The following is a 17,963-nucleotide window of genomic DNA, read 5'->3' as shown; positions in this document are numbered from 1 at the left end:
AGGGAAGGCTGATGTGCTGCAGTCCATGGGTTCTCAAAGAGTCAGACACAACTGAATGACTGAACTGAACTGAACTGATGTGACTATCGGAGGGAAGAGACCCCCAAACACAGGGAGAAGCAAAGGCACGGACCCTAAGTGGAAATGAAAATGAACAATGGATAGTGAATATACACCTCTCTAGCTATAAGTACGTAAGTGAAGTCGCTCAGTCGTGTCCGACTCTTTGCGACCCCGTGGACTATAGCCTACCAGGCTTCTCCGTCCATGAGATTCTCCAGAATACTGGAGTGGGTTACCATTTCCTTCTCCAGGGGATCTTCCTGACCCAGGGATCAAACCCAGGCCTCCCACATTGGAGGCAGATGCTTTAACCTCTGAGCCACCAGGGAAGATGCTATACCTTTCTTAAAATGTCATTTTCTGTATCAGTGGTTTTGCTACAGTCAGCTACCTTACTCATGGCTCTTAAGAACCTCAGGAAGTCTCTCTGAAACCAGCAAGTAGAGTTAATGTCTCTGGGCCCATGCAAATGGCTATTTTCAGTGCCAATGACCAGAATCCATGTCCTGTCACCTCTACACTAAAGCATGTTATACATGAAATTGTCTTACAACTTGCAGGGAGAACCTGAGTGTCCTAAAATCCATCTTGCATCCTTGAATAAAAATTCTTGTGTTACCTGCTCAAGAGGCAATAGTGCTCTGTGATTGCCCATGTGTGAAGCAGATTTTCTGGGTCAGAATCCCAATTCTGACACTTATTAGTTTTTGGTCCATGGACAACTTGCCTAAAATTTCTGTGCCTAAGTTTCCTATAAAATGATAATGCCTCGTGTGATTTTTATGAGAATTTAATGATGCAATGAAGGGAAAACACTTGAAAGATCTTTGGTACTTTATAAATTATTATAATGCTTATTATATGAATTCTGAATTCCTGCTAAACTATGCCTACAATCCCCAGTCAAATTTACTCCATTTCCTCAGCCTAACATACGTTTTCTTCATTTCCAGTGGCCAAATTTCTACATACTTATAAAGCTCAGATAAATTGCCATAACCACCTTGAAATTTTTCTCAAGTTTAACTTTCAGAAAAACAATTTCCCTCCTCTGAATAACTATTAGTACACTGTTTATACCATTAATCTAATCATTCACAATCTTACAAGGTAATTTTGTTCATGTTTTGCTACTCTGATAGATTGTAAATAATTTAGAGCAATGATATCCTATAGAAATATACTTTAAAATATTCTAGTTAAATTTTTTTTAATCAGGTGAGATGAGTTTTAGTAATACATTTTAAACTCCATATCCAAAAGGTTATCATTTACAATGAAATCATTATAAACAAATTAATGAAATATTTTCTATTTTTGTACTAGGTCTTTGAAGTCCAGTGTGTATTTGACATTTTTGGTACATCTCAGTTTGGAGAAGGAAATGGCAACCCACTCCAGTGTTCTTGCCTGGAGAATCCCATGGACGGAGAAGCCTGGTAGGCTGCAGTCCATGGGGTCTCACAGAGTTGGATACGACTGAAGTGACTTGGCGGCAGCAGCAGCAGTTTGGACTAGCCATATTTCAAGTGTTCCATGGAAAGATGTGGATAGTAGCTACCATTCAGGACAATGCAGTTTTAAGGCTTGTATTATCCTATATAACTCAGTATTTATCATAATGCCTAACTTAACACATTTTCCATTTCAGAATTTCAATTAATATTTATCAAATGACTTACTTTAGTAATATATTTAAAGTAAATACAAAATCTTTTCCCATAGAAAACATGTTTCTGCTATTCATAACACAAGTAAAAATATAAAAACCATAAAAGTAGGAAAACTACTCAACTTTCTTTAAAGGATAAAAAATTTGTTCTTCCTCTGGAGTGAAACATTTTTCACTTCTCATTAGAATATAGTTAAGTACAAGTCCTGGATCACTAAAAGAAATAGTATGTATAGCAATAACATCATTGACTTTTTGCTTCACAAGTTGAGGGGAACAATTCAACCCTACTTTCCCAATACAAAGAAGAATTTTAGACAAAAGTAATTGACTCTTTTTTTTAATTGAAGTAAAATTGCTATGTTACATTATTTATGATTCAGGTGTGTATTACCATTTCATGTTTGTATATGCTGCAAAGTGCACAAAACCAAAAATCTAGTTATCAATCATCACCATACAATTGACATTCTTCAACCATTTGCTCATTCCTAAAACCCCCTCCCCTCTGACTGGTAATCACCGATCTGTTATCTGTATCTATGAATTTATTTTTATTTTGGTTTGTTTAATCATTTTCTGTTGTTTTTTAGACTCCACATATGAGTAAAATCATATGGTATTTGTCTTTCTTTTGTCTAACTTATATTGCTTAGTCAATAATATAACTAAGTACCGTAAAGTCAGGCCATGTCATTACACATGGAATATTTCATTCTTTTAATCCCTGAGTAGTATTCCATTGTATATATATACCAGATCTTCCTTTTCCATTCATCTGTTGATGGACAGTTAGGTTGTATCCATATCTTAGCTATTGTAAATAATACTGAAATGAGGATAGGGTACATATATCTTTTCAAATTAATATTTTTGTATACTTTGAATAAATACCCAGAAGTGGAATAGCTGAATCATATAGTAGCTTTTTCTTAATTTTTGAAGTATCTTTATGCTGATTTTCACAGTGGCTGGACCAATTTAGATTTCCTTCAATTTACATTCCCACCATCCCCAAAGTGTATAAATGTTCCCTTTTTTCCACATCCTCTTTAACATTTGTTATTTCTTGTCTTTTTGACAATAATCATTCTATATGAGAAATTTGAGGTATATCTCTTTGCAGTGTTGAATCTCATTTCCCTGATAACTAGTGATCTTGAACATCTTTTCATATGCATATCAACCATCTGCATATCTTCTTAGGTAAAAGTCTTATTCCTGATCTTAGTGTAAATACCTTCAGTTTTTCACCATTTAGTGTGGTGTTTACTGTCGATTTGTCATGTATTGCATTTATTATGTTGAGGTACCTTTTCTCTATACCTATTTTGTTGATATTTTTTCATAAATGGATGTTGAATTCTGTCAAATTCTTTTTCTGCTTCTATTGAGATGATCATATGATTCTTATCATTTATTTTGAAATGTAGTATAACACATTGATTGATTTTCAAATATTGAACTATTCTTGCATTCCTGGGATAAATCCCACTTGATCCTGCTGTATGAGTCTATTGTTGGATTCAGTGTGCTAATATTTTGATGAGGATTTTTACATCTACATTTATTAAGGATACTAGCCTGTACTTTTCTCTTTTTTGGTGGTATCCTATTTGATTTTGGTATCAGGGTAATGTTGATTTCATGAATTGAGTTTAGGAACATTCCCTCCTTTTCAACATTTTGGAAGAGTTTGAAGGATAGTATTAAATATTTTTTTAAATTTTGGGGAGAATTCACCCCCAATGCTTTCTGATCCTAGACTATAGTTTGTTAAGAGATTTTTTTTTATCACCATTTCAATATCCTTATAAGAAATCAATCTATTCAGATTTTCTTCATGATTAAGTATCTTCTATTCAGTATATTTATCCATGACTAAGTCTTAAAAGATAGTTTGTTTCTAGGAATTTATCCACTTCTTGTAGGCTGCCTAGTTTGCTGGTCTATAATTGTTTATAGTAGTTTCTTATGATATTTTTTATTTTTATGGTGTCAATTATAATTTATTCTTTAGATGTTACATTTATAAATATATATGCACCCAGTAGGGGAGCACTATAATAAAGAAAGCAAATATTAGGGCTGACCTGAAGGGAGAAACTGACAGCAATACTTGGGAGCTTGGAGTCTTAGCCACTGGACTACCAGGGAAGTCCCGCTTTAATATTACACTTACATCAATGGATACATCATCCATGCTGCTGCTGCTGCTGCTAAGTCGCTTCAGTCGTGTCCGACTCTGTGCGATCCCATAGATGGCAGCCCACCAGGCTTCCCCATCCCTGGGATTCTCCAGGCAAGAACACTGGAGTGGGTTGCCATTTCCTTCTCCAGTGCATGAAAGTGAAAAGTGAAAGTGAAGTCACTCAGTCGTGTCCGACTCTAGTGACCCCATGGATTGCAGCCTACCAGGCTCCTCCGTTCATGGGATTTTCCAGGCAAAAGTACTGGAGTGGGGTGCCATTGCCTTCTCCGACATCATCCATACAGAAAAATAATAATCAAACATCAATTTTAAACAACACATCAAACCAAATGAACCTAATAGATTAGATATACATATACAGAGAAAGAAAAAAGAAACATTCCATCTAAAGCAGCAGAATACACAGTTTTCTCAAGTGTACATGGGCCATTTCCACACACTTAGGTCACAAAACAAGTCTCCATAAATTTAAGGAAGCCAAAATCCTGTCAAGCATCTTCTCCAAACAACAATGTCATGAAATTAAAAATCAACCATAAGAAAAAACAGAAAATCACCAAATTTGTGGAGATTGAACAATATGCTACTGAATAACCAGTAACCAACTAGAAATTCAAAGACACAAGCACAAAATACATAGGCGAATGAAAACAGAAATGTAAACACAAAAATCTATGCTAAAACAGTTCTAAGAAGAATGTTCATGATAATAAAACAGGCTTACTTCAGAAACAAGAAAAATCACAAATAAACAATCTAGTTTTGTACCTAAAAAAAAACTAGAAAAAGAAGAGCAAAAAGGCCTGAAGTTAACAGAAGAGATGAAATAAGAAAGATTAGAATGGAGATAGGGGCTTCCCTGGTGGCTCAGATGGTAAATAATCTGCCTGCAAGGCAGGAGACCTGGGTTCAGTTCTTGGGTTGGTACAATCCCCTGGAGAAGGGAATGGTTACCCACTCCAGTACTCTTGCCTGGAGAATTCCATGGACAGAAGAGCCTGGCAGGCTCCAGTCCATGGGATCCCACAGAGTTGGACACAACTGAGTGATTAATACTTTTCCTTTTTTCAGAGTGGAAATAGATGAAATAGAGTCTGAAAAGACAGTAAAATAGATCAGTGAAACTAAGAGTTAGTTCTTTGAAAAGATAAACGAAATTGAAAAAACTTTAACTAGACTAACGAAGAAAAAAAGAACTCAAGTAAAATCAGAAATGAAAGAGTAATTAAGTCTTAAATGTGCAGGATTTGTTTATCCTGAATGTATTTCAAAACAATTTTTCTGCTCACCACACAATTTTTCAAAGTGTTGTGTTCCAAATATTTTCAATGTTTTTATAATTGATTTTTCTAGTTAATCAGATGCAGTTATAGAAATGAATGACATTTTTCATTAGTCATTAACAACATCCTGTCAGGATCAAACCAACTTGAATTGTTCCTAGAATAATGATGATATGAAAGAACTTTATATCCTGATATGTATTCTATTACTCTTAAATTGGGGCTACTCACTCCTTCCTTGTCACCATTATTCCTAGCTTTCCTTTTAACCATAAGTATCCATATATCTGCAATATTGAATTTGTAGAGAATTACAGGAAATTAACAAAATATAGTAATTAGGGAGGTAAAATTACTCACCTTTGGTAATCTCAATGCTAATTTGCAAATTGGCAACTGATAATTGTTTTCATTAAATATAAGAGATTCATCCAAGTTGCGGACTATCTTTTCTTTAGGTACTTTATAAACTACAATGGCACCCTTATAATGAGGGCAGCTATAGTTTCCAAATTCATCCACTTCTTTGATTTGGAGTTCCAGTCTAGGTGTCCTTTGTAAATGAAAAATAAGCTTGTAGTCTTTCCCATAATCCTTCCCATTGCCTAAATAAAAGCAAAATGTATTTGTTACTGTTAATACATACCACAGATCTAACTTAATTTTTAAAAATTCAAATAATCATTCATTTTTTAAATTTATCTGTTGTGTGTAAATACTTCTTATCAAAACATAACCTAGCAAAGCAGCACTAGACTGAGATTGTGTAAATTGCTAAAAGAATTCTCATCTATACTTGAACTACGTTCTCTCTGGCCGCTTCTTCTAGATCTCATATCCTTGGTTCTTTTCTTTTTTTATGCATTTGTGGGAATCATCATTGATCTGATTTTCACTTTCTGTTACATTATGCTACAAGAAACCATTGGAAATATTTAGCTGTTTCTCTACTTAGAAAATTGTTTTCACTTCTTAACAATGACATTTTTTCCTTTCACTTAACTATCCATTTCACATTGCACACTATCATGACCTCACAATGGACATTCTAGAAATATATTCTCCTATATGGTAGCAACATGTAGCTTTTAAAATTAAAGTTGAAACTAAGATTAAAAATTCAATTCCTTAGGCATTGTAGCCACATTTCAAATGTTCAATAGCCACATCTGTCTGTAGCTACCTTATTGGAGAGTACATATATAAAACATATTCACCATGGCAGAAATACAGTGCTGTTCTAGAACTTTCAACTGTAATAGTTTCTAGATTTAATAGTTACTGAAATTTCTATTAAAACCTAGTGAATCCCCCCACACAAGGATATGTAAAAGTCTTCTCAATGATCCACTAAAAATAATTGAACTTTAGTGAACGTAACATTTCACTCATAGGGGTTTTACCATGACTATCAGGCTATTTCACCTTCTCATTGAAATAGTAAAACAGACATGGTCACATTCCCTAAGGCAGGTGTGCATTACCCTTCACAAATTTAAAAGTAAGCCATAAAGTCGCAGTTATAATATGTCTCTGACATAAAGATCTAGATCCAAGTTCAGCTTCTAGTATTTATTTACATGGCAATATTTATCCAGTTCTTTCACATCTGAACTTCTTAGAACCTTCACTTCCTTACCTTTAAAACAAGAAAAATAAAACTTACCTCCTAGGATTGTTCTGGGAATGAAATGAGATAATGTGTGGATAGAATGATTAGGAAAGGATGTGGCACATAATAAGAGCTCAGTAAACAAGAGCAAGACAACAAATGAGAAAAAACAGATGGGATTCTTACATTGTTTTGAATTTGTGTTTATGACAAAAACAACCCACTGGAATTTCTTTAAAAAATGTCAATATGAAGCTTTTATATCAGCAGCAACTTCCTGCTGCTCTGAGAGGCCTGAAAGTTGACTACTCCAAGATCTCTCTTTCTCTATCTACCTATCTCTATCTCAATCTACCTCGCTATCTCTCTGACTGGAAACTTCCAATCTTCCCAATGACATAAGAGTTCTTTGAGAGATGCAGATGACATCAATACTTTTCTCATTGTTGTGACTGCTAGAGGTCATTTTGGTGGCTTTCTAAAGCACAGTTAAATCTAGAATTAGAATAACTCCAGGTTATGGAAGGTATAGCAGTATGTTCCTTTGCACAAGTCTGTGTTTTAGGGGCAACCTGGTTCGTTGAACAAAACAGATTCCTAAGACATTCTAAGATAAGCATGACTAGACTGATTTGTCTTAAAAGAATCACTCTGGTTAAAAAAAAAAAATGGGGTAGGAGGGCGGAAAATTATTTGGAGTCACTGAAACTGAAATGCCATCTTGAAAATAATAAATTAGAGTTTCTGGATCACGGCGGGGGGGCAACCTAACAAACTCCTACTTCCATCCCTCTATAGTACTAGCAAGAAAAACATTGCGACTTTTGTCCCAGTAGAATATAATTTACTAAATTTCTATTTCCATCTTATGAATGGTGCTCCCTGCCAGGTATACAATTACTCATAAGGAATAATTTACATACATACATTGTATAAAGATTGAGGAACTTATCGACCTTTTTTGCCAGTTAATTAAAAAAAGCTAAAGATCTAAAATGTAAATCTCTAAGAATCACATTTACATATGAAATAAGGATAAAATTATTGAGCATTTACTAGTAATAAATAACATTACCTTATTGTTCTATATAGAAAACATTATGTAGCTTTTTAAAGGTGGAATTTCACTGTCACTAAGATATACTGCACTATATTTGGAAGACCCTTTGTCACAGTTTTAAAAAAAATAACAGAACCAAAAGAGGATGAGTAGCACAGAAAATTGCACTGTTTTATTTTTTTTCTCCCACTCTGTCATATTTAGAGAAGTAAAACCAGAAGTCATTCATTACATACCAAAATTATAAAAGCAATCATGAGTTGACATTTTGAGAACCTTTCTTTTTGTGCATGTTATGTATACAGTTCCTAGTAGGAATAGTAGGGTAGTAACTATACAGTAAAAATTTATCATAGAAAGAAGAGCAGGATTTATTTATATTTTGTGTTACTAGATATTTCTTATAGCAATATATTTTCTCAATATTGGGTTTTGGAGTATTTTTCACTGAAAACATAGGAAGTACAAAGGTAGTAATATGTGATTTTACTTATAAAGGCAAGATGAGGAAGTAACAGGCTAGGGACGTGGAAAACCAGAAGACTCTCGTGAAAACCACTGGCTCGGGATATTTCTCTGTCCTAACACATCTCTACTAGTTATAGGTACTTTCACTGTAAGCATATTTGCTATAGACAAATAGGCTATAGTAAATAGTTATAGGCTCTTTCTCAGAGCCTTTTTCCACAAACTTCTTTGCCATATAACTCTCAGGCCATAGGGCTTCCCTAGTAGCTCAGCTGGTAAAGTATCCACCTGCAATGAAGGAGAGCCTGGTTCAATTCCTGGGTCAGGAAGTTCCCCTGGAGAAGGGATAGGCTACCCACTCCAGTATTCTTGGGCTTCCCTGGTGGCTCAGACGGTAAAGAATCCACCTGCAATGCAGAAGACCTGGGTTCAGTCCCAGGGTTTGATGGGCTACAGTCTAAGGGGTCATGAAGGGTTGGACACGACTGAGTGACTATGTACAGCACAGCATGTGTAATATCACAGATTTAGTGATCAGGCCACAAGACAATTTTGCTGTAAGAGATAAAATACCTGGTTAATAGGTTCATTTGACATATACAACCAAAAAATCATGACAGATGACAATGATTTACCCCATGAATTGTTTTTTTTTGTTTTTTGTTTTTTTTTTCTTTGAAACACTACATTGGGGTAGAAAGAGGCTGAGACCATGGGCCTGAGAGACCCAGAGTTGAACACATATTCCCTTGTGGCTTATCTGGTAAAGAATCTGCCTGAAATGTGGGAGGCCTGGGTTGGGAAGATCCCCTGGAGAAGGGAAAGGCTACCCACTCCAGTATTCTGGCCTAGAGAATTCCATGGACGGTATAATGCATGGAGTGGCAGAGTCAAATGTGACTGAGTGACTTTCACTTTCACTTTTCCCATAGAACTTTGGAACATGTATCAATGGACATGTGACAATATACCAAGGACAGACAGTATTTTTGCAGTGCTCCACAAAGCTCAGTTACAAATATGCATCCCAGTATTTGGAAACTGATACCTCTCTCAGTGATGGATGACATTTTAGTGACTAAAAAAATAAAAACAATGCTAAATAAATAAGTAAAAATATATATAAAAAACAATGAACAAATACTTAGAGACAAGTGCTTAGGTACAAGTCACAAAATCAGTTATCTGTGCAGCATTGGCATGAAACTACACACATTTTAATTGTATTTAAATATTTTATATTTCACAATAAAGTCTTTATAATTTTGTTATTCATTTCTCATGATTCATTAGGTGGTTTTGTTGTTGTTCAATCATTAAATCACGTCCGACTCTTTGCAACCCAATGGACTGCAGCATGCTAGGTTTCCCTGTCCTTCACTATCTCCCAGAATTTGCTCAAACCCAAGTCCATTGTGTCAATGATGCCATCCAACCGTCTCATCCTCTGTCGCCCTCTTCTCCTGCCCTCAGTCTTTCCCAGGATCAGGGTCTTTTCCAACAAGTCGGCCCTTCACATCAGGTGGCCACATGTGATCTTCAGCTTTAGCATCAGTCCTTCCAATGAATATTCAGAATTGATTTCCTTAGGATCAACTGGTTTGATCTCCTTGCTGTACAAGGGAACTTCAAGAGTCATCTCCAGCGCCACAGATTGGAAGCATCAATTTTTTGGCACTCAGCCTTCTTTATGATCCAACTCTCACATCCATACATGAGTACTAGAAAAACCATAGCTTTGACTTCGGAACTTTTGTCAGCAAATTGATGTCTCTGCTTTTTAACTTGCTTACTAGGTTTGTCATAGCTTTCCTTCCAAGGAGAAAGTGTCTTTTAACTTCATGACTGCAGTCACTATCTGTGGTGATTTTGGAGCCCAAGAAAAAAAAGTCTGTCACTGTCTCCACTTTATTCTATTTGGCATGAAGTGATGGGACTGGATTCCATGATCTTTGTTTTTTGAATGTTGAGTTTTAAGCCAGCTTTTTCACTCTCCTCTTTCACTTTCATCAAGAAGCTCTTTAGTTCCTCTTTGTTTTCTGCCTTTAGAGTAGTATCATCTGCATGTATGAGGTTGTTGATATTTCTCCCAGCAATCTTGATTCCTTCTTGTGATTCATCCAGCCTAGCATTTCACATCATGTACTCTGCATATAAGTTAAATAAGCAGGGTGACAATATACAGCCTTGATGTACTCCTTTCCCAATTTGGAACCAGTCCATTGTTTCATGTCCAGTTCTAACTTTTGCTTCTTGATCTGCATACAGGTTTCTCAGGAGGCAAGCAAGGTGGTCTGGTTGAGAATCTTCCACAATTTGTTGTGATCCACACAATCAAAGGCTTTAGCATAGTCCATGAAGCATATTTTTTTCTGGAATTTCTTGCTTTTTCTATGATCCAACACATATTGGCAATTTGATCTCTGGTTCTTCTGCCTTTTCTAAATCCAGTTTGTTCATCTGGAAGTTCTTGGTTCACGTAGTACTGAAGTCTAGCTTAAAAGATTTTGAGATTTACCTTGTTAGCATGTGAAATGAGGACCATTGTATGGTCATTTGAACATTTTTTGGCATTGCCCTTTTTTGGGATTGGAATGAAAACTGACCTTTTCCAGTCCTGCGGCTACTGCTGAGTTTTCCAAATTTTCTGATATATTATGTGCAGCACTTTAACAGCATTGTCTTTTAGGATTAGAAATAGCTCAGTTGGAATTCCATCACCTCCACTAGCTTTTAAAATTTGCTTTTAAATTTCCCTTTTTTATTTTTTGTCACTGTATCTTTTATGGCAAAATTGCGTTATGGTCAATAAGTTATTCAGTAAAAATGCTCACAGCAAAGATGTCTATGGCAAAAATGCCAGACATGATTTCCAATATGTTTGCCTCTAAACCTCCAGTATTCTTTGCTTGGTTCATTGCAATGGCTTATTAATTGATTTCCCTGCTGCTAACTTGCCTTACATCATCTGATTTCAACACAGATATAATCTGACCCAGATTGTGTGACAACCTTGTTGAAAATCCTTCAGGGCTCCCCATTTCACTTAGAATAAAAGGAAAAGTCCTTAAAATGCCCTTCAAGGCAGGAACAGTATCCATTTCATCTCCTCCAAGTCTCCTCTCCCTCCCTCTCATCCAGCCATCTCAGCCTTCTTGCTCTGCCTGGGACAGACTCTCCTGGGATAGGATCGTGGCTTGCTCTCTCATCTTTGAGTCTCTGCTGAAATGGTACTTTCTCAAAAAGATCTTCTCAGATGAGTCTATTTAAAATTACAAATCTGCCACTCTCTCTGAGACTTTCTATGTCCCTTCCCTGCTTTATTCTTCTTTAAGGAAGCTTCCATCTCATTAAGCTGTACATTTTATTTACTTATTTGCTTCTTCTATGTCTCTCTGCAGTAAAATACAATATAATAAAGGAAAGGAATCTTTGTTAAATGAATAAAAGGATGGCCATTTTAACACTCTAACACTTGTGTCTGGGAAAACTACTTCTCTAGGCCAAAGGGTATTTGGGGAAACTTGGACACACACAAACCTCTTTAGGGCATTACTTAGTGTTATGAGTGAGTTGTGCTAAGGCATCATTATGTACAATTCTCTCTGCCCCTTTCCCAGCATTTTATGAATTTTATGAGCACTGGAGGCTCAGATGTGATACACTAGAAAGCTTAAGTGCTATATCAACATGTATAACCTAGAGAAAGACAGCAGATTCTAGCAGTGTCCAGAGGAATGCCAAAGGCCAATGTAAAGGGGAAATATGTCTAATTTTCTCTTAGAAGTAGAAATAATCTCCATGTAGCGAGATCCTCAATCAAAAGAATCATTATATTCCATGTAATGAATTTAGAGGGCTTCCTTGGTAGCCCGGACTTCCCTGATCGCTCCAGCTGATAGCTCAGTTGGTAAAGAATCTGCTTGCAAAGCAGGAGACCCCAGTTTGATTCCTGGGAAGTATACGCTGGGAAGATCCCACTCCAGTATTCTTGGACTTCCCTGGTGGCTCAGATGGTAAAGAATCCACCTGTGATGCAGGAGACCTGGGTTCGATCCCTGGGTTGGGAAGATCCCCTGGAGAAGGTTATGACTGCTCATTCCAGTATTCTGGACCAGAGAATTCCATAGACTATATAGTCCATGGGGTCACAAAGTCCATGGAATCAGACATGACTGAATGTCCAACTATGTAATGAATTTAGAGATTTTGATATTTCTCAGAGAGAAGCCATCTAAATTTATTAAAGTTTTAAATACTTTTAATCACACAATACTATAATGTTGAGTTTATCCCCAAGGTTTTATCTTCATTCTTTGAACAAATACTTCGTATAGCTTTTAGGTACCATTCTAGGTGCTGGGAATTGAATAGTCCTCCCTAATTAAAGAGACAGTCCTCTCTTGGGACTGTAGTCACAGACACTGATGTTGATCAAGCAATTAAAAAATAAATAGAAGATGAAATCTATGGCCATTTCCAATGAGAGTTACATAGAAATCTGAAAAAGTAAAATACAAACTGATATAATCAGGAAAGACAGGAAAGGCTTCTCTGAACATGATCATTATAATGAGATATGAAAATATAGTAGGAGACAACTGCAGAAGCCCGTGGGGATAGGTCAAGAGATGGACCCCCAGGCAGACAACCTCTGGCTGTTTGTATTTGAGATTCACAGAGGCTACCACAGGCCCTGATGAAAGGATGAGGTAACAATTCTGTTTTTTGTTTTGTTTTTTTTTTATTGGAGCATAGTTTATTTAAGATGTTGTGTTACTTTCTGCCATACAACAAAGGGAATCAAACAGAGCTATCAGTTTTTTGCTGAGGGTCTTGCTCCTCTTAGATTGTACTGGGGGCTTATATGTGATACACTAGAAAGATGGATGGAGAAAATCCAGTGAAGCTCCATGTCTGAATATACATCTCTAAAAAAGGCGAAGCAGGAAGGATCCTGGCATTCTGCCTGGTGCATTTTCCCTGACTGAAGAGGAGTATTCCATTCCTATATTGAGGAACTGTGAACACACTGCCTGTCTCCAGGCACTTTTATTTTAGCTTATGCTCTTCATTCCCCCTTATAGATGACAGTACACTTCACCCCTGCCTATGAGAATCACAGTAACTCTCCTGTTTAGGGCAGGAAGTAAACACAGCTGCTGTCCCAAGTATTACAGGAAGTCTTCTGCATCATTAGTTTGGGTGAGACACTTCCAGGTTTTGACTGTATCTTAGAGAGATTGTCCCAGGGTGGTTTCTTCCCTGGAAGCCAAGTAGGAGGGATGTCTTTCACCCTTCCTTCCTTTCCTCCTCTCCTTTCCCTTCCCCTTTTTCTGATATTGTGTCACTTACTCCCTAGGTCCTGACAGCTGGCTCAGATGGCTGAGGCAATGTCTGTGACAGTGGAAGAGATACTTCAAATTGGGATACTTTGAATCTCACTTATTTCTGAGAAACCAAAAAAGGTCAGCTGAAGCTTTAAGCCACATCATTTTGGAAACAACAAAGAGCAAAGAGCCAGTGGAGCTTGGAGTAATTTTCAAAATTAGAAAACAGAAACCATTAAAAAATCAATGGGATCTATATTAATTTATAAATAGAGAATATTACTTTAAGTCAAGTCTATAATGAGCCAGAAATCCCCACAAAACCCATTTCTGAATTTCCCCCCACACCTCCTCCTTTACATGCACACTGTTAGATCTTATTCTACCTCAAGGAAGGGAGTTAGAAAGGGAAAGTAGTCTTTTTAATAAAAATAAATGCCTGTGATGGCAGCACCCCCCAAAGATTTTTTCTTCCCTTCTCTCACACAGCTGTTTTCTCTCTGTTCTTTTTGCTTACTATTTTTTTTTTTTTTATCTCTTTTTAGCTTTTCTACCTCAGTCATTTCCTTACTTCTCCCACCTCTCCTGTCACCTCTCATAGTCATTCACCTTGTTTTCCTTGGCATCATATATTCATTTATTCACTATGTATTTATTGAAAGCCCTTGAAGTGCCAGGAACTACTCTGGTCTCAGGGATGCATAGCAAGAAAGACACAGTCACTGCCCTCATGGAATCTACATTCTAGTCAAGAACTTAAGTATAGGAATGAAAAGTATAAGAACAAAAAAATAATTTCAAGTTGTGGTAAGATTTGTAATAGAAATAAAAGATCACTAGATAAATGTAAAGATAAGAGGTAAGCAGGGGTATGTCATCTGGATTTGAGGTTCATAGCAACTTTTGAACCCTTTTTGAGTGTGGTGAAACTTACTGACTCCTTCTCAGTGTAGACTTTTAGGTATACAAAATAAAAGAAATGGAATTATAAATAAGGCAATTATACTGAAACATATTTCTATCCATACATCTCTTGGGAGTACACTGACCCTAGATCAGATTCTTTGCAGAACAACATAAAGAGTTTTGATATTGTTTGAAGTAGAATAGGAGGTAATTATAAAGTTTTAACTGGGGGGAGTAATAAAGTATGATTTATAATTTTAAAAGATCACTGCTGTTACTGTATGGAAATACATTTTGTTTCACATGGCTAATAGTAGAAGCAAAGGAATATTTAGAAAGCAACTACATTGGTGTTGGAAAGATGATCCTAGCATAGTCTCAGCTAGAGCAGTTATGGAGAGAAGACTATTTCCAGAAGAGTGTCACTTAGAGTAGGCCCATAAGGGAACATGCATGCCCTAAAAAAGAGAAGAAACAGACTGGAAAGAAAGACATAAATAAGTCCTTGTCCTTTTCCTACTTTTCCAAAGCCTTCCCTCAGTCCTTTGAAGACTCTTTTGAAGCACATTTAGGGAACTCCATCTGAAGCACGTGGCTGATAGCCCACAGTTATATACAAAACAATTTCATGATACTTACTTGAAGCAAATATATTTCCAGTAAATCGTAAAAGAAGCAGTTCTCCTTCTTTCACTTGGAAATGGCGAGATGGTTCTGGAGGACCACTAGAAGCTTCTGAGCGCAAGTTCCCAAGCACCTGGTATAAATCTTTAGAAGGCACCACTAAAATAACAATTCTATGTGGGTTGTCTTTCTGGTAATAAAGTATAACACAGGCAGTGGTGCTGAACATGGCTTCCTCCAAAGACTTCACAAAGGAAACCAAATGGCCGTTGTCCACACTGGAAGAAGAGTGAAGCACGATAAACCTGCAGAGAGGTAAAGAGGAGACCTGAGGGAAAACAACCGGTCTCAAAAATATCACAAATAACTAATCACACCTCCAAAAGGCCATGATAAACCAAACCTCCTTTAAAAATCAAGCATTCTAAAGACTGATTAAATCCATTAATGGAATGAATTTGAATGAATGACTTGAATGAAACTCTTGGCAGTCAGGAAACCAGCTTAAATCAAGCTAAATCTAAAACAGATGCCCATAAACAAAGAAATCATCAGGTTAGCTCTACCTATGGCAGCATATTTTAAATTACATTTTACCTAGCATTACCAGAGTACTCCTTCAAAAAGAGAGAGAGAATCAAGATAATCCATTTATTATCAACAATATCCTAATATCAATAGGATAAAAATATACATCATATTCAGTGGGGATAGAAATATTCATCTCATCACTGTGTGATAAGGGTTGTTATAGTGTACCCCGAATGATTTGAATTGTGTCACCTCCACCCAACTTCTGTATTGGAGGCCAAATCCCCAATACCTCAGAATGTGGCCTTCTTGGAGGTATGTTCTTAACAGAGGTAATCAAATCAGTGTGAGGTCATTAAAGAGCCCCCTCAGCCCCACATCCACAAAGACTAACTGATGAAAGAGTGTGAAGCCAGTCTCCTTGGTACTCACATCAGGGCTCTCCTGAGGTGTCAGGCTGAGGTCAAACCTCAACTTAAGCCATAGTTTCTCCCATTTCTTCCCTTGCCCCTATCTGTTTTTCTCATTCCTCAGCAGGAGTCCGCTGGGAGCCTTCTCTCAATCTATCACCTGCATTCTCATTTTAGACTCTTTCTAGGGAAACTGACCCACAACAATTGTAGATGTAACTCTTCCTTTGTAAGATAAAGGTTGTCTTTGGACATGTAATGGCCCTCTCTTTATGAGTGTCTACTTCTCATGAACCTTTAAATGTCTGAAACCCTTAGAGTAATGAGCTGTCTAGAAAACATGGAAATGAGAAAGCAAAATGAGGACACAGAAATAACAAATTCAGTTAATACATACGTAGGAGATGAGCATAATAAGAACAGTTAATTACTATCTCCATGGAATTTCAGAAATGAAGGCACTATTTTAGAACTATTTTGGAGTTAGAAGAAAGCTGTAAAAATAAATCTAAGTTAAGACTGGTTTCCAACAGCACTTATTAAACTATCATGAATGAAATTACAGATAGTGTATTCATGTCAGATCTAGTTTGCATTTTAAACACACCCTAAAGGACTATTCATATTTCTATCTGAGAAATAAAAAAAATCGAATCCTATGATTCTACTTCTATAAACATCAATTACAAGCCATCAGAATAGAATATCATCAACACTTATTGTTTACTATTGTATTACCTCTCTAGATGTTCACACAATTCAAATGATATCAGGCCACTCTGCACAGATCTCACCACGACATCATCAAGCACAAACCAACCACTCTCCCGGCTTTTGAATCCCAATAATTTCAAAGATTCGCAAGCATTGTTTCTGGGTTTTCTTATGGAAGTGCTTTTTGTCCTATATTACAGTAGCAGGAGAGAAATTTGTAAGGTTTGTATAGCATAAATAATATTTAATTCATTCTTTCATTAAGTGAACTATCCAATAACAGTTCTTTAAGAATATGTTGTGTGCCAGTCATTATACCATGCATCAAGAACACAAAGGTAAGAAATATTTTGCCCTCGCTCAGTAGAAGCTCACAGTATTAATCACAGGACAAGGTGATCTGTGTAGTAATGAAGGGAATGTATGAGACGGTTTAACAGCAGAAGGAGAGCTTGCAAAGTGGCAATGCTAATATTCAAGATGAGCCTTGGAGAATGAGAAGCATTTTGCTCCTGGTCAAAGAGTTAAGGGAATATCCCAAGACAGTAAACTCACTGATGTAAACCCAATATAGCAACCATAAATTCTGGAGCAATGCTACCTACTTCCAAATTCTGGATGGCTCTGCCTTGACCTCCCTATATCTCAGTCTTCTCATCTGCAATATGAGTGTAATGATACTATCAACCTTGTAGGATTAAATGAGTTACAGTTTGTAAAGCACATAAAATTGTATAAGCGTAAATGGTATTGATATTCTCATCCTAATTCCTACAGTAGGCATGGCCAATTAGCTTTCTTGTACAGTTCTCCTTCTTGCTAACCTGCCCCACCTTAAAGCCTTAAAAGAGGCAGTTGTATTGTATTATGTGATACTTTCCCCCAACCAGAGCTGATTTCGCTAACAGTGGATCAATTTCCAACACCTAACCAATTTGATTCCTGTCTTTGAAATTTAACTAATAAAGAGGCCCAGAGATTGTATTATAACTTCCTACCCTTTGGTTGTAGTGCCCTGGGCTATGAAAATGAGTAAGCAGAGAGATTATTAAGAAAGAAATGCCAGAGCAGATGTGAA

At 36.6% G+C, this 17,963-nt stretch overlaps 1 protein-coding gene across 1 annotated transcript in view; it reads right to left on the bottom strand.

The window, feature by feature from the left end:
* The window catches only part of DTHD1 (death domain containing 1), an 84,324-nt gene that overhangs the window by 38,953 nt on the left and 27,408 nt on the right, over positions 1 to 17,963 (bottom strand). Inside the window, exons 6-8 of the mRNA XM_015471609.3 lie at positions 16,910 to 17,074; positions 15,246 to 15,535; positions 5,591 to 5,835 (exon numbers count right to left, since the gene is read on the bottom strand). Coding sequence (XP_015327095.3) covers positions 5,591 to 5,835; positions 15,246 to 15,535; positions 16,910 to 17,074 — 700 coding nt within the window. The remainder of the gene's footprint in view (positions 1 to 5,590; positions 5,836 to 15,245; positions 15,536 to 16,909; positions 17,075 to 17,963) is intronic.

This window comes from Bos taurus, chromosome 6, assembly GCF_002263795.3.
Source record: "Bos taurus isolate L1 Dominette 01449 registration number 42190680 breed Hereford chromosome 6, ARS-UCD2.0, whole genome shotgun sequence".
Classification (NCBI taxonomy): domain Eukaryota; kingdom Metazoa; phylum Chordata; class Mammalia; order Artiodactyla; family Bovidae; genus Bos; species Bos taurus.
The sequence above is the reverse complement of the archived record's forward strand: the minus strand, read 5'-3'. Positions and strand labels throughout refer to the sequence as shown.